The following is a 17,329-nucleotide window of genomic DNA, read 5'->3' as shown; positions in this document are numbered from 1 at the left end:
GTGGGAAGCAAGAAGGTGGTTAAAACATCAATGTAGGCCTGTGCTGTGATAGCGCCATGCAAAACAAGGGGTGCAAACCCCCTCCATGAAAAACACGACCACAGCACATCAATCCACCCTATCCACATTCCTCCGGAACCCCTTCTCTCCCTTTCGCTCCACCTGGTCCTACTCAACCCAACAAGCCACCTTCCTAGGTATTGACCTCCACCTCATTAATGGCTACAGCAGTACCTCCATCCATATAAAACCTTCTAACCAGTAGCAATACCTCCACTTGGCAGCTGCCACCCTTTCCATACCAAGAAGTCCCTTCGATACAGCTTAGCCACCCGTGGCCGTCACATCTGTAGTGACGAGCGGCTCCTCACGAAATATACTGAGAAACTCACTGAGGCCTTTACAGATTGTAATTATCCTCCCGACCTTGTACAAAAACAAATCTCCTCTGCCTTATCTTTCCAGTGCCAAAGTCTCACTGTCTAGCCACAGAGGAGCATTCTTCTCGTATCTTAGTAGCATCCAAGACCGGAGCAACTGAATTACATTCTCCACCTGGGTTTCCACTACCTCTCATCATCCCCTGAAATGAGAAATGTCCTGCCCACTATCCTTCTCACCCCTTCCACAGTGGTATTTCACCGTCACTGAACGTACACAATATACTCGTCCATCCCTGCACAACCCCTGCTCCCAACCTCTTACCTCCTGACTCATACCCCTGTAATAGGGTGTATACATGGACAAGGAAAAAAAATTCCCAGATTTTCCCAGATTTTGCGGTTCAAAATACACTTTCTCCCAGGTGACAGTATACTCTTATTCGGCACTGTAAAACTCATCAATCCTTTGAATGTTAATGGTTTTATATACCAGAGTAGAATTTCCCAGCACTTTAGAAAACTTAACTCAGGGGGGAAAAACACGTTTTGAAAGACCTTTGATGTGCAGCAACATGTACGCTGCATATTTTCGTATTATGAAGGTGTTGTTGTTGTTGTTGTTGTTGTTGTTGTGGTCTTCAGTCCTGAGACTGGTTTGATACAGCTCTCCATGCTACTCTACCCTGTGCAAACTTCATCTCCCAGTACCTACTATGAAGGTATAAATTCGAATTCCACCAAACATTGCATGTCACTTTCCGAAGCATTGAAATTGAGATTGGGATGCACTTTTGTAAGCCAGTCATAGTTTATGTCACGTGATCTCGCCAGCTGATGACAGCATTGGACACGTGATGTAGTCAGCCAATAGCAACATCACTCTTAAGTTGTGCGAACACACAAATAAGAAAAGTTAATGGTTTAAATTAATATATATACCATTCATCTATAATATTGGTCTCTAAGATTAATAAGCTGGAAGAGAAGTTTGTTACACTTTAAGATACACCACACAAATGTGCCAGTAAAATTTTTAATAGCGACATAAATGTCTGATCTTCTGGGCCCGAAATTATTCTAAATGGTCATCCTCAAAGAGTTGATTTTTAAATGAGAGTCAAACACTTTGTGATTTAAGAAATTCATCGTACATTCTCACACATAGCTCATCTTACGTAAAAGGAAATCTGCTTTGAATGTAACGCTTTTCAAAGCACCATTCACAATATTTTCCCGCGACCTGTTAGAAATAGGGTCGTTTCAGCAGTTGCCAGAGAGCGCCAGATAACAAGCGTCACCGTGCTTGCGCAGCTGCGATGATGCAGGAAGCCCATATGTTCGTACGTGTAAAACATTAAAAGATCTTACATTATGTCATAAAAGAAACATGACATCAGAGGATACTTCAAGAGCCTCGGAATTTCGTGAACCATACTAAAACGCATAATTAAATGCACATTCGTATGCAAATTTTCTTGGAGTACCAGAACTGTATTATCTCATGTTTGGTTCTTTATTATGGCATAATGCCATACGTGCACTTGAAATGCAGCGAACAGTTGAAACTAGCCAATAGTGTGAAATTAAACACTTTGTTTCAAATAAATTGACTGCCTCAACAGAAAAGATTAATAAAAGCAAAATCTCTTTAGCAAACCGGCCAAAATAACTTCATTGTTCTGTAAGACGGTTAATATTTGACAGTCAGAAAGGTGGAAATAAAATCTACAACTAATAACATATTTTAGCCTTCCGTAATGACGCGAACGTATTTTAATTCATTTGATAGCTCCCAGCCACAAAAATCCATTTTGTTATCATTTAACATGAGAGCAATAAATGAAGAGGAAACAACAAAATCACTAAACGTAAACACAGGTCACGTGGAGACGACCCACCTCCCCACCATAACTCAGACTGCTCTGTGCATCAGCCACAGGCTTACTAATTTCGAAACCGGGGCAATATGAAGTAGTGGCGTCCAGCCACACTTCTGTAACCAGAAGCAAGAGAAGGTACTACTCATATGCGACTCGACTGCGCACGCACAAGAGTCCACCTGCAACTGCTCAAATGAATCTAATTTAAACAGTTGTCACGCCATGCTCATCAGAGGCAATCTGTTGTTACAAAGCATTGCATAGTCTTCCTAAAGCCTTTGACACACTTTACAGTTGGCAAACGCTTGTATGAACACTGTTTTGTTGTTGTATATGGCGCATTTCCTTTGCAACTTAAGTTTCATTTTCTTTCTTTTTTTTTCTCCTGTTCATGTTTTGTTGCTGCAGTATTATTCTGCAGTAGCAGGATACAGTAATATCTTTTGTTAGAGTGTTGGTTCTCACCAGTCAAAATCACAAAAATTTAACTCATAACTAAAACAATGAAAAATTCCTGGAATTCTAAACAATTCCTGGGTTTTTCCCGGTTTTCTCCCGGATGAAAAAATTCCCGGGTTTTTCCCGCATCTCCCGGTTGTCCCGGGTCGTATACACCCTGTGTAATAGACCTAGATACAAGACCTGTCCCATACACTCTCCCACCACTACATACTCCAGTCCGGTCACAAGCATCACCTATCCCATCAAAGGCAGGGCTACCTGCGAAACCTGTCATGTGATCTACAAGCTAAGTTACAACCACTGTGCTGCATTCTACGTGGGCTTGACAACCGACAACTGTCTGTCCACATGAATGGGCACTAATATACTGGTAGAGTGACAAAATTGTTCATATGTATATGGAATATACCGGGTGATCAAAAAGTCAGTATAAATTTGAAAACTTAACAAACCACGGAATAATGTAGATAGAGAGATAAAAATTGACACACGTGCTTGGAATGACATGGGGTTTTATTAGAACAAAAAAAAGTATTGCTAGACGCGTGAAAGATCTCTTGTGCACGTCGTTTGGTGATGATTGTGTGCTCAGCTTCCACTTTCGTCACGCTCGGCCTCCCAGGTCCCCAGACCCTCAGTCCGTGCTTTGGGGTTACCTGAAGTCGCAAGTGTATCGTGATCGACCGACATCTCTAGGAATGCTGAAAGACAACATCCGACGCCAATGCCTCACTGTAACTCCATACATTCTTTACAGTGCTGTTCACAACATTATTCCTTGACTACAGCTATTGTTGAGGAATGATGGTGGACATATTGAGCATTTCCTGTAAAGATCATCATCTTTGCTTTGTCTTACTATGTTATGCTAATTATTGCTATTCTGATCAGATGAAGCGCCATCTGTCGGACATTTTTTGAACGTTTCTATTTTTTTGGTTCTAATAAAACCCAATGTCATTCCAAGCACGTGTGTCAATTTGTACCTCTCTATCTACATTATTCCGTGATTTATTCTGTTTTCAAATTTATACTGACTTTTTGATCAGCCGGTACTTCATATCATGGTGAAAGAAACACCACGAGTGAGAGAGAAAGATGGGTTTCCAGGGAAATAAATTTGATTAGTGATTTAATTAATTGTGATGATGGTTTCAACCCCGTCAATATGTTGAATCCGGCAAAGGCAATAATTAGCACTGACAGACAACTATATTACCTCAGTATTGTCAAGAATTTGTAACATAACATCCTCCACGGAGTATGTCACAGTAGTACATATCTCTGCTGTGTGGTACTTTTTTTCACTACAATTTACCGTGTATAGAAGCACATCTGGCTTGCCCTAATGGCCCCCAAGGTAGACAGAAGCACTTTACCACAAGTCTCTACAGCCAGCTCCCAAGATAGTGGAAAAGTTTGCAGCAGAAATATTAGCAGAAGTCGAAGTTTGGTTACAGCTCGTAATCTGACAACGTGCTGTCTAGTGAATGCCAGGCATAGTCAAGGCGCAATGGTAGAGAAAGTGGACACTTATGCCATCTGTGGGCCAGAATCGAAGGCAAATCACAAGTGCTTCCACCTGGTGGCAGCTAAATTAAAGAACACTATGCGGCTGGCTTGTGCTGCACTCTGACAGCGAAATAACAAAAGAATTAAACTAAATAATATTGTTATGTGTAGTAAAAATATAAATGTAATATTACTTTAATATATGAAAATGACTGTAATTGAATATTGAAATGCTATGGTATGTTTAATTATAAATAGAGAACTTGTGTAATGTAAAATAATGTTTAGGTGTGGGGGGAGCCCCGAGAATGAGAACAGTGTACAGGTTGGCGCGTAATATTGGCAGTAGAAGTAAGTTGTCATAGCTCTGAGGCAGAACAAGTGTTAAGTGGCGTAAAAGTGACTGACGGTGTGTGCTACGGTAACGTTGCTAACAGACCATTTAGAAGTGAGCTGAAAACAGATGTGGACTTCGTTTATCGTATGGCTACAAGCTAAATGGGCACTAAGGCTTGTAAGACGTGGTATTTCGACGGAGATGGGCTGTGAGCAGCAAAATAGTATGGTTTCCCACTCTGGGGTACATGGCACTGCATGGTGCAATGCTGTGTTAATTGCGACGAGTTGCTTGTGACAACGGCGAGGTGTGAAAGGACCAGTAGCTGCATCCAACGGCGTATTGTGATCTCAATAATTGATGAGGTCCATTCGTGAGCTCACTTTGGTAGCAATGAACTACAAGTTATCTTACAAGAGTATTATTATGAACAACGGTTGTTATACAGACGCCATTACCAGTACATTAATATTTTGTAAATCAGTTTGTGTAATAGTCAAACCAAGTTCTCTACAGTGTGTAAAGTTTGGGGGCAATAATAATTTTGTGGTTTAAATTGCATTCCCTGAGTATAATCAATTATTTAAAGGAAATAGCTCATTATTACTCCATATCCAGTGAATTCTATGTGCTGCCACATCAGTGAAAAGTTATGGTGCGTGAGTATCAGTGTACCTATATTGCAAGAGAAAATAGTCGGAATTAATGCCGAAATTGCCAGCAGACCGCCGCTTCATGCAACAGATGGAAGATGCCAGGTACTGTGCCACCTTAATTACTATCCAGCTCAATGTGGTGGCTTTTCAGTACATTGCCATAGTCAAAAATTACTCAGTTCTGTCCGAGCAACGTGATTCTCAATTAGTGTTTTCAGTAACTATATTGAGAAGCATATCTATATTGTGCTTTAATTAAGCATTCAAGGAAATTGCTGCCACCACGGTACACATTGTGCCTTCAGCAATGCAAGCTGAATATTAAATTCAGTAATTACACTTTGTGCAGTTTACATTAACGTAAAACAAGTTCAAGTGGTTATCATGTTTGTTTATGTATTGTGAAACGATTTCAGGCTGTGGTACTGTTTTAAATGAATAATGACCTCCTGCTAGGCAATATCAAACATACAGAATTAACTGCTCCCTGTTCAGTCACTTCAAAGAGATTATCAATGCTACTAATAATCAAATATAGATGTAAAAATAAGTTTGTTACATGCCATTATCATTATTTATTCCAAAAATTCCGTATAGTAGTTGGATCACTACAAGGTGTCTATTCAAACCTATTACATGCGAGAGCCGCTTTCCGGAAGTCCGATGCCACACAGTGTAATAATAATACAGTAAATTCAGGTAGTGGCATCGCAAGCTGAATCCTTACAATTTAATGGACCACGTAGTGCACTGTGAGAACATGTAAATTTGCTCACTAATTTGCTTTCTGCTTTCAAAGCATCAAATACCGATCAGTAACAGACATCTCAAACTGGAACTGAGACATTCACTGAATTAAGTTGAGACCTATAATTTTGAATGAGTATTGGAGGTGGAGTTAGATGGCCGGTCAGGGAGTTTTTGCAACAGAGTGGGAGGGACGGGGGATGGTGCAGCAGCACTCACTTGCCCTTCTTCTGCACAGCAGCACGTCCGTCAAAGAACCCCCAGTAGAGCGACGCGGACGACGGTGCCGTCTCGCCCTCCTTCAGCTCGTTGACGATCTTCGGCAGCCGGACGAACGTGTCGTCGTCACACTTGAGCACGTACTGTGCCCCCGCCTTCTCGTCCGCCCAAACGAGAGCCGTCAGCACCTGTCAAATGGGCACTGGCTGATTACACTTGCCTGACTTGAAACATAACAGTTCATTTTTCATACGATTTTGAAACTAGCTCGGATTGCATGATTAACTGTTATATCATTAGGTATGATCCAGATAAGTAATTTCACCTTTTGAGCTCTGTAACATAACTTTCAACAATTTTGTGAGGAACAAGTATTGTCAATGTGTTCAAATGCAATTAGGGCTTTTCACTTACTATCAAGTAACAAAAGAGATAGCAAAAATGTTGTACTATAATGTTCGAAACCTACAACAACTGTTTATCATACCGTCAGCTTGCTACGCTATTGGCTAAGATAACAACATCTAGTTACCTTTCAATTACTGCACTTCATAAAATGAAACCAGATTCAGAATGTAAACAAATTGTTTATTTTGGCTGCTGTATTATATATTGTACTCATATGGAATAGAACAGGGGAGAAGAGGAGTTTGTGGCACAACTTGACAAGAAGAAGGGACCGGTTGGTAGGGCATGTTCTGAGGCATCAAGGGATCACAAATTTAGCATTGGAGGGCAGCGTGGAGAGTAAAAATCGTAGAGGGATCCCAAGAGATGAATACACTAAGCAGATTCAGAAGGATGTAGGTTGCAGTAAGTACTGAGAGATGAAGAAGCTTGCACAGGATAGAGTAGCATAGAGAGCTGCATCAAACCAGTCTCAGGACTGAAGACCACAACAACAACAACAACAACAACAACAACAACAACTCATATTTGAAACAAGAAACATGGTAGGAATGCTTAGGATAAAGTAGTTTCAGTATAATATACAAAAATGTAACTACATTGTTTACTCATATCATTTCACCTTTTTTTTTCTAAAAACAAGAGGTATGTAATCGTTTTTGTATCATATTCCATGCATTTCAATTGCAACCACTGGATAACATTTTCTGTAGTTATCGGCAACTTCAGCAATTGTAATCAGCAAATTTGCTACACACAACAATACATCAATTGTGAATAGGAGTATATAAGATCCACAAGAAACTGTGTGAGAGACGCAGTACAACGTAAGATCTTGAGCAGGACTCTGTGATGTAATAAACTGTACACCTAAAACAATAACTAACATTTCACCTCATTTGAGAACCATAGTATTCTCTAATCTTATTTTACTTAAGAAACTTACAGGAAACATCAACTGCAGTGAAGGATCGAAAGACAGACAATTTCTGATCAATGTTTATTATTCTGAATAAACTGGGTTACGCCAACCAAATTTCAAGAAATATCCAGGCTTTATTTGTCCAGAATCAGAAAGAACACTTGGCGGCTTCCAGCTAACTTTACACATAATTTCAAACCTTTATGAAACTTTTTGTCAGTGACACCTTCCACATCACGATGAAAGTAAAATAGTTTATCGCTTATTACAGTTTCACTGTTTACACAGTAAACCTATGGCATCAGGCTCAATGTTTTAATTTATTTCTTCTTTACTACTAACTGTATTAGCAACAAAATTCCCATATAGTGCCCACATATAGCACTGAATGCAGCTGCAAAATTATATCGCTGAATGACATGCTCATGAGATACAATGTTGCAAACATTGAAATGTGTGAAATACTTGCTTTTGCTTAAAATGGAGAACAAATTACTCAGACTACAGTACCCTCCATAAGTGTGGAAACACCAAACAACAGTGCAAAATGGAAGTGATCTATGTGAGTTACTGGTTAGAATACAGAATAGTATGCTCAAATAACAATTAATAATGACACTTACAGTATTTTACAAATAATTATTGTACTTATACATACATATTGGTACATACCAGTATTGCTCATTTTTATATAAACTGACTTTTCCTGTCTAAACAGTTCTACTAAACACACCAGGTGGCACCAATAAACAGCATGACTGTGTAGAGGTATGTTGTTCACAGTTTTGTTCACTTGTAGTTATTTTTGTACGAAGGGAGGACACACTGCCGAAGAAGGTAGTACACACAGCAAAAGTAACTGAAAATGGCCACAAGAGGTCAGATTCCTTATGATGTGTGAGTAAAGATAAGCACTTTGCACCAAGAAGGCAATAGTGTCCGACAACCATCACAGAAATTGAAAATTTCCATTAGCAGAGTTGTCAAGACCGTACACCAGCAATCAGATAGATTCTCCTACGATGATCGTCCCCACTCAGGAGTACCTGGGAAAATATCAGAATGCCAGGAAAAGTACTTGGTAATGACCAGTAAATGTAGCAGATTCAAAAGTGTCCATAAATTGATTGCTGAACTAAACACAATGAGCATACACCAGTGGGTGAGTCAACAGTGAGACGACACGTGGCAGAAAACAACCTCCAGTGTTATGTTAGCAGGAAGAAAAACATTTTTACATCCTGTTAATAAGAATAAAAGAGTAAATGGCTTCAATGGGCTACAGCACACCAACACTGGACATCCAAGGATTGGGAAAGAAACTTATTCACTGACGAATCCAAGTTCAAAACATTTGGAAGTAAACACCATTGATTCGTACACTGTTTACCTGACGAATGATTGATTCCTCAGTGTGTAATTCCAACTGTGATGGTATGGGGATCTTTTGGAGGGAATAAAGTTGGAGATTTGGTGAAAGTAGATGGAAAAATGAACCAAAAGGTTTATCGTGCTATTTCAGCAGCATGCCAAGGCATGCGTCTGATTGGGAAAGTGTTTGTCTTGCAGCAAGGCAACGACCCAAAACATACATCCCCACCTGTGTCGGAACTATGTGAAGTCTTAAGAGGCTCAGAAAATTTTGAAAAACATGCAATGGCCACCCCAGTCCCCTGATTGTAACCCAATTGAGCTACTATGGTATGAGTTAGCCAGGGCGATCCAAAAACTGGGAATCTGTGAGGGACACACCTATGGGAAGTCCTGCAGCAAGAATGGAAACTAATTCCAACTGAGAGCCTGCCAAAACTGACCCATCACATGCCGACAGTATGCAAGACAGTGACTGAAGAAATGTGTGGCTATTCTGAGGAATGGAAATTGAATGGGGATCACTGTTATCAGTTGCAGTGGGATATAAGAGGAATCACTGGCAACCGGTACACATTTTCGCTAAGCCTTATAAGCCTGGCTGGATGATGGATCCACTTTCTTCAGTGCGAATGCATAAATACACCCGACCTTCTGTGGGAATCTCTAAGTAGCGAACAGGAGTATAATGGACTGGGACTGCGGGTAGGTGGCACCTAATGGGAGTGTCGATCGGCCGTGAGGCATACTGAGATAGTTTGTGCAGTTGTGATAATGCGGAGTTCCGGGTGGTGCACTGGTTACCACACCTGCCTAGAAAGCAGGAGATCCCAGGTTCGAATCCCAGCCCGGTACAATTTCAAATAACATTCTGAGGGATCTAAAATATAATAGCTGCATTTACCTATGTATTGCTTGAGCTTAATAAACATTTAAAAAACAATAAAATGCAATTTTATAATGTATTTTGTTTCCAGTGTCCATAATTGCCTGGTGTTCCTAAACTTATGGAGGGTAGTGTATATTCATCCATTGCTTCATAATGGGAGTACTTAGTAACTTCCAACAAACTTTAAGCACAATTTCAAGCCTTTTATAAACTATTCTCACTTATATGCTTGATATCATGCATTTAACACATTCACTCATTTTTCAGTTGGTTTTGATCTTCTGTTGATTTTACTAGACACTAAGCAACAGGTTTATATGCAAACAATGTAATAAGACTGCTTAGATTGCCTTCTAAATTGTTTACATAGACTAGGAATAGGAAGGAGCCTACAAAACTTCCTCGGCAGGAAATCACGAATCCAGTTACATAACTTCAACAATACTCCGTGGGCACACAATCTGATTAGAAGCCACTTGTGAGCAACAGTATCAGAAGCCTTCCGAGAATCTATAAATATGGAATCAGCTCAAGATCCCCTGTTCATTGCTGTCCTTACTTTATGTGAAAGAGAGGTTCACAAGAAAGACATTTTCTGGAACTGTGTTGACCCTGTGGCAACGAGTCATTTTCTCCGAGGTAATTCATAATTTTAAAACACAGCTGTTAGTGCTGTTGTTGAACTTTATAGAAATGATGCTCTGACTGTGTGCTGCACGATTTGCGTTGTCAGTAGTGTTAATGTCATGATTTGCCATTAGGCACCGGTACTGATACTGGTATGATATACGGTTGAAACACAGGCATCAGTGTGGACTGCAGTTTAGACAGTTAACATATGTCTGTATATCAAAACAACAGCAACAGTGCTGTTGCTCTTCACAAGTACAGATACGTTACAGGAATACAGAGAGTTCCTCTTTTTGCAAAGTGGGTTGAAGAACACAATTTAGAATTTCACATTAACTGGCGATTCGGGAACTGCTCCTGATAGAGACTGACGCCCAATTGCTCTACAAATTGTTGAAGAAGTTACCATTACCACAGCTGAGAATGTTGGACTCAATCTATAATCTTCGAGCAGTGCATGAGCTGTGTTCGATAACTGAAGATTCCGTGACTCACCATTCAAGAAGTACTGCGAACAATTGTGAAATGGTATCTCTTACGCGACTGCAGGCTACTGGAGATGCAGATGGTCATCACAGTACAAAGTCTGTACCCCTTCACGTAAACATTGCACACAAGTAACAAATATTACCATCTCATATGGAAATTACAAGGGTTGACTGAAAAGTAAAGCTTCCACCTTCATAGATCTTCAACAGTTGGCAGCATTGGTATGTGGCAGGTACTGGCTTGTTCCGTAACCTCTTGTCTAGAGCTCCAATTGGCGGGAAGCCTTAGCATTGAACCGTTGTGTTGTTACAGTGAACTGTACGGAACCCTGCGCAGATGGTCGGTCAATGCGATTTAAGCAACATGCAGTCATTGAATTCCTGACAGCAGAAGGTGTTACCCCAAAGGAGATTCATCAGAGAATGAAAGCAGTTTATGGTGATTGTGACGACGTGAGTACTGTGTGTCATTGGGTAAGTTTAAAGATGCTGAGGCGGGAATAACTGACCTGCATGGCTAAGAAAGGGTTGAACATCCTGTGACAGCAACCACCAAGTTTCACAAGCAAAATGTTGACAGATTGATTCAGGATGATTGTCGTATCACTCGGAGAGAAATTGAAAGCACGATCGGCATTTCACAAGAATGTGTGGGTCACATTATTGCTTTCCTTGGCTATTGGAAGATCTGTGCACGATGGATACCCTGGATGCCAACTCCTGAAATGAAAGCGCACGGACTTGAAATTTGCCAGGAACTCCTCTTGCGTTACGAGAATGAAGGTGATGCCTTAATCCATTCAACTGTGACAGGAGACGGAACGTGGGTACACCATTACGACCTGTAGATGAAACATCAGACTACTGAATATCGACACAAACACTCACCCCAGAAAAAGAAATTCAAGATGCAGCTCTCAGCTGGAAAAATCATGGCCACAGTGTTCTGGGATGCAGATGGTGTTATCCATGTTGATTTCCTTGATCGTGTATCAACAATAAATTCAGAGCGTTATATCACAATGCTGCAAATTCTGAAACGGTGACTAACAAGGGTCCCAAAGGAAAAGGGAAATGTTTTCCTGCAGCACGACAATGCCAAACCACACACTTCACGTGCCACCACAGCAGAACGTCAGAGACTGAATCTCACCACCGTATGGCATCCTCCGTATAGTCGAGATTTAGCGCCGTCTGACTTCCATCTGTTCCCGATAATGAAAGTCGATCTGCGGGGACTTCATAATGCTTCTGATGAACAAATTGAAAGAACTGTGAGACTGTGGTTGTGGAAACAGAGTGTCAACTTCTTCTGTGACGGCTTCAGAAAACTTGTTCATCATTAGCAGAAATGTATCCAATTGACTGGTGATTATGTCGAAAAGTGTATATTGGTAATTAGAGATCACATTCTAAGGATTATTTCTGCATTTGATTTATTAAAATATTCCCATCCAAACCCAATTAACAAAGGTGGTGGCATTACTTTTCATTCAACCATTGTACTGTGTGTTTCTCTGAATGGTTTATTTGTTATTTCTCTTCCACCTGTCCTTACAAATGTTTCCACCAAGTTTCACTGTCCTACAATCACTCATTTTTCGAGGGGGGGGGGGGGGGGGGTTGGAAGTTGTTTCCAAATGGCGAAAGTTTACTTATCTATATATGACCAAGAATCCTGTCTTCTTATGCGTACAGAATAACCTGCATATGCATATGAAATAAACACTTGTGACATGGGAGTGGTGTACACATAAAAGGAATGATTAGGCACTGACACACACACTCCACAGTGGGCTGTCACTGGAGATGGGCAGAATGGCCACTATTGTGGCTGTGAATACATACATTTAATAAGAGTGCTGGCTGGAAAATGTTATTTTTAAAAGACTGCAGCAGTGTGGACGCAAGGAAATAGAAAATAATAATAGTGTTTAATATTGTTAAACTACAGGGTGTTCAAAAAGCCTCTCCACAGCACCATATGATTGTTAGCCGTGTGTGCCGTATGCTGCAGTAAATATACCGAAACAAGAGTCAGTGAAATACAAGTTATTCATTTATTGAATATTCATTTTTACTTACAAATTTTCACATTAAATGTTAAAAGTGTCCCCCCTGTTGTTGAATATACAATTCAATTATATACAATTCAATTCGTCTAATCATGTTTCCAAACACAAGCTGTAACATTTCTTCTGTAAGAGAAGCAGACAAAGTGGATATTGCAGTTTTCAATCCATCGATGGATTTTGGACGGTTTTTATAGACAGTTGCTTTCGCTGCACCCCAGAAGAAAAAGTCAGGTGATGTTAGGTCAGGCGATCGTGGAGGCCAAAGTCTCTCTGAAATTATGCCATCACCAAAAACCTCAGCAAGCAGTGACATTGAAACACTAGCTGTATGCGCGGTTGCACCATCTTGTTGAAAATAACCGTTCAGTATTTCACTTAACACAAGTTCTCCTATGAATGGGTACAGAATATCACTGCAGTATCATTGTGTGTTTATTGTTTCATTGAAAAATATGGGACCCACAATCCAATGTCTAGAAATAGCAATCCAAACTCCTATTTTCACAGAATGAAGTGGTTTCTCATGAGTACACAATGGATTTTCAGTGCTCCACATATGAGAATTTTGCAAGTTCTTGTACCTGAGTACATGAAACCACGCCTCCTCAGTGAAAAACGTTTCATTAAGAAAAACCCTTCCATTTTGTTGAACGAAATTTTTGAACCATTGACAATGATGCAGTCTCTTGCTATGATTAGCATTTTTCAGTTCTTGCACGACTGTCACTTTGTATGGGAAAAGTTCTAATTTTTTCCTAACAGCTGTGTGGGCCGTTCCGACACTAACATCGATTTCCTGGGCGAGTTTTCTTACTGACTTGTTCAAACTTGTGGACATTTTATCAGAAATATCGAGTAGTTTACCCTCAGACAAAACACTAGGACGACCACTTCTCGGTGCATCTGTCACTAAACCCGTTGTTCAAAATTTGTTAATCAAATCTCGCACAGTATCACGATGTGGGAGTGTTGTCTCCAGGAAAACTGAATTAAATGTTTGATGAACTGAAACTGTGTATTTAAAGCCATCTTTGAACACTTGTTCGACTAAAAACACATGTTCTTCAATGGTTAGCATTTTAACAGTGACAAAAATGAAACAAACGAACAAAGGAACTAAGCTTAAACGTTCACGTCAAACACACACCAACAATAATACTGATGCTGGCTGATATAAAAAGAACAGTGGAATGTTGGGAGAGTCCACTTGGAGGGAAGTAACCCAGGCAGTCGAACATCAAACGGCACGCGCGGCTGACAATCATATGGCACTGCGGAGACACTTTTTGAATATCCCGTATACCACTGGATTGAACTAAAATTAATTTAAAGGTAGCTGCTCGACTACTTTTCACATTTCAGATATCTCTAATTGCAGGATCCACGGTATATACAGGGTGTTTCAAAAATGACCGGTATATTTGAAACGGCAATAAAAACTAAACGAGCAGCGATAGAAATACACCGTTTGTTGCAATATGCTTGGGACAACAGTACATTTTCAGGCAGACAAACTTTCGAAATTACAGTAGTTACAATTTTCAACAACAGATGGCGCTGCGGTCTGGGAAACTCTATAGTACGATATTTTCCACATATCCACCATGCGTAGCAATAATATGGCGTAGTCTCTGAATGAAATTACCCGAAACCTTTGACAACGTGTCTGGCGGAATGGCTTCACATGCAGATGAGATGTACTGCTTCAGCTGTTCAATTGTTTCTGGATTCTGGCGGTACACCTGGTCTCTCAAGTGTCCCCACAGAAAGAAGTCACAGGGGTTCATGTCTGGCGAATAGGGAGGCCAATCTACGCCGCCTCCTGTATGTTTCGGATAGCCCAAAGCAATCACACGATCATGGAAATATTCATTCAGGAAATTAAAGACGTCGGCCGTGCGATGTAGCCGGGCACCATCTTGCATAAATCACGAGGTGTTCGCCGTGAGTCTAAGGCAGTTTGTACCGCCACAAATTCACGAAGAATGTCCAGATAGCGTGATGCAGTAATCGTTTCGGATCTGAAAAATGGGCCAATGATTCCTTTGGAAGAAATGGCGGCCCAGACCAGTACATTTTGAGGATGCAGGGACGATGGGACTGCAACATGGGGCTTTTCGGTTCCCCATATGCGCCAGTTCTGTTTATTGACGAAGCCGTCCAGGTAAAAATAAGCTTCGTCAGTAAACCAAATGCTGCCCACATGCATATCGCCGTCATCAATCCTGTGCGCTATATCGTTAGCGAATGTCTCTCGTGCAGCAATGGTAGCGGCGCTGAGGGGTTGCCGCGTTTGAATTTTGTACGGATAGAGGTGTAAACTCTGGCGCACGAGACGATACGTGGACGTTGGCGTCATTTGGACCGCAGCTGCAACACGGCGAACGGAAACCCGAGGCCGCTGTCGGATCACCTGCTGCACTAGCTGCGCGTTGCCCTCTGTGGTTGCCGTACGCGGTCGCCCTACCTTTCCAGCACGTTCATCCGTCACGTTCCCAGTCCGTTGAAATTTTTCAAACAGATCCTTTATTGTATCGCTTTTCGGTCCTTTGGTTACATTAAACCTCCGTTGAAAACTTCGTCTTGTTGCAACAACACTATGTTCTAGGCGGTGGAATTCCAACACCAGAAAAATCCTCTGTTCTAAGGAATAAACCATGTTGTCTACAGCACACTTGCACGTTGTGAACAGCACACGCTTACAGCAGAAAGACGACGTACAGAATGGCGCACCCACAGACTGCGTTGTCTTCTATATCTTTCACATCACTTGCAGCACCATCTGTTGTTGAAAATTGTAACTACTGTAATTTCGAAAGTTTGTCCGCCTGAAAATGTACTGTTGTCCCAAGCATATTGCAACAAACAGTGTATTTCTATCGCTGCTCGTTTAGTTTTTATTGCCGTTTCAAAAATACCGGTCATTTTTGAAACACCCTGTAAGTAATGTAATGCAAAAGGAACTGTTAACCGACACCACAATCAGATCACTCTCGTGCGAACAAAATGGGAGAGAACCGTACAGGGCAGGGCGGTCCACGCACCTTGAGCGTGAGATTGGCGAACGTGTCTGCGACTTCGGGCAGCAGCAGCAGATCGTGGTGGCGGTCACGCTCGTCCTCCAGCTCGCGCACCGTGTCCTTCGGGAGACCGGCGGTCCCCAACACGAAGTAGCACCGCACGTCGCCGTCCTGCGGGCAGGAGCGGAACCACGTGTCGCGCAGCGTGTCGCGGGCGCCCTCGTTGGCCGGCGCCGACACCACCAGCACTACCAGGAAGTGGCCGGCCGGCTGCTCCGGCGGAGGTCCCCGTTCCGGGCACGCCGGCCACGGCGAGGGCAGCCCGCCGCTCGTCACTGCCAGCAGCAGGAAGCTGCCGGCCAGGACGAGCGCCACCGCCACGTACGCGACGGAGAAGAAGCGCCGCACCAGCACGTGCAGCAGCAGCCGCGTCAACATGGCGCCCGCCCGGCTCTGGGGCAAAACACGAATCCGTGGCATAGGGTTTGCTACGGCAAACTCAATACACTGTATACTGGTATCGCAGTGGTGGGCATATGATGTGGAAAATGTGCACACTTTCTGAGAAGCTAATTCAGATTCTGACCGTTCTCTAGTAGGCTTCAAAATGAGACAGAAACTTGCTGTGTCTCCCAAAGGAAATAGCACTAGGGCAAAGAAATGGAATACATAAAAACTGAAAGATAGGTCTGCTGTTCAAGAGTATCAGAACAGATTGAGACATGAGCTCCAAACTAAAGGTGGAGACCGTGTAGGCAAAGAATGGAACTCTATTAAAAATGCCATTCTGACAACAGCTTGTTAGGTACTGGGGGAAACAAGGAGAATTAGAAATGAAGACTGGTATGAAATTGAATGCAGGCAGCAGAACAGAAAAAGGAAGTGAGGATGGAATGCTTACAGCAAAATACGAGACCAGATCAGGCATTATACAGGGTGTTTATAAATGAATATTGGGGTTTTAGCACTTCATAATATTTATTATATTAAACTTACAGTTATAAATGATATGTCAAATGAAAGAGCAACTCAAATAGTTTTGCCAAGAACCTTATAAATGTTCAATGTGAGCACCATTTGTCACACGGCACACATCAAGTTTATAGAAAGAGGTCTTCCCAAACGCTGATACGTGTGTCTTCAGTAATTGTAACAACAGCTGCTTCAATCCAGTTTCTTGATTCAGGGAGGTCTGCTGGTAGCGGAAGCACGTACACACGATCCTTGATGAAGCCCCAAAGGAAAAAATTGCATGGTGTTAAGTCGGGTGAATGTGGAGGCGATGCAAAGCGCACCCCGTCATTGGGCCTCTTGCGGGCTATCCAGCGCT

General features: G+C 41.7%; 1 protein-coding gene across 1 annotated transcript in view; it reads right to left on the bottom strand.

Annotated features, from left to right (window-relative positions):
* The window catches only part of LOC124553368 (beta-1,3-galactosyltransferase 6-like), a gene marked incomplete at its 5' end in the record, with an annotated part of 63,321 nt that extends 47,052 nt beyond the window's left edge, over window positions 1-16,269 (bottom strand). Inside the window, 2 exons of the mRNA XM_047127240.1 lie at window positions 6,197-6,384; window positions 16,024-16,269. Of these exons, the coding sequence (XP_046983196.1) occupies window positions 6,197-6,384; window positions 16,024-16,269 (434 nt within the window). The remainder of the gene's footprint in view (window positions 1-6,196; window positions 6,385-16,023) is intronic.
* Window positions 16,270-17,329: the final 1,060 nt, after the last annotated feature.

The sequence above is a fragment of the Schistocerca americana genome, chromosome 11 (assembly GCF_021461395.2).
Source record: "Schistocerca americana isolate TAMUIC-IGC-003095 chromosome 11, iqSchAmer2.1, whole genome shotgun sequence".
Classification (NCBI taxonomy): Eukaryota; Metazoa; Arthropoda; class Insecta; order Orthoptera; family Acrididae; genus Schistocerca; species Schistocerca americana.
The sequence above is the reverse complement of the archived record's forward strand: the minus strand, read 5'-3'. Positions and strand labels throughout refer to the sequence as shown.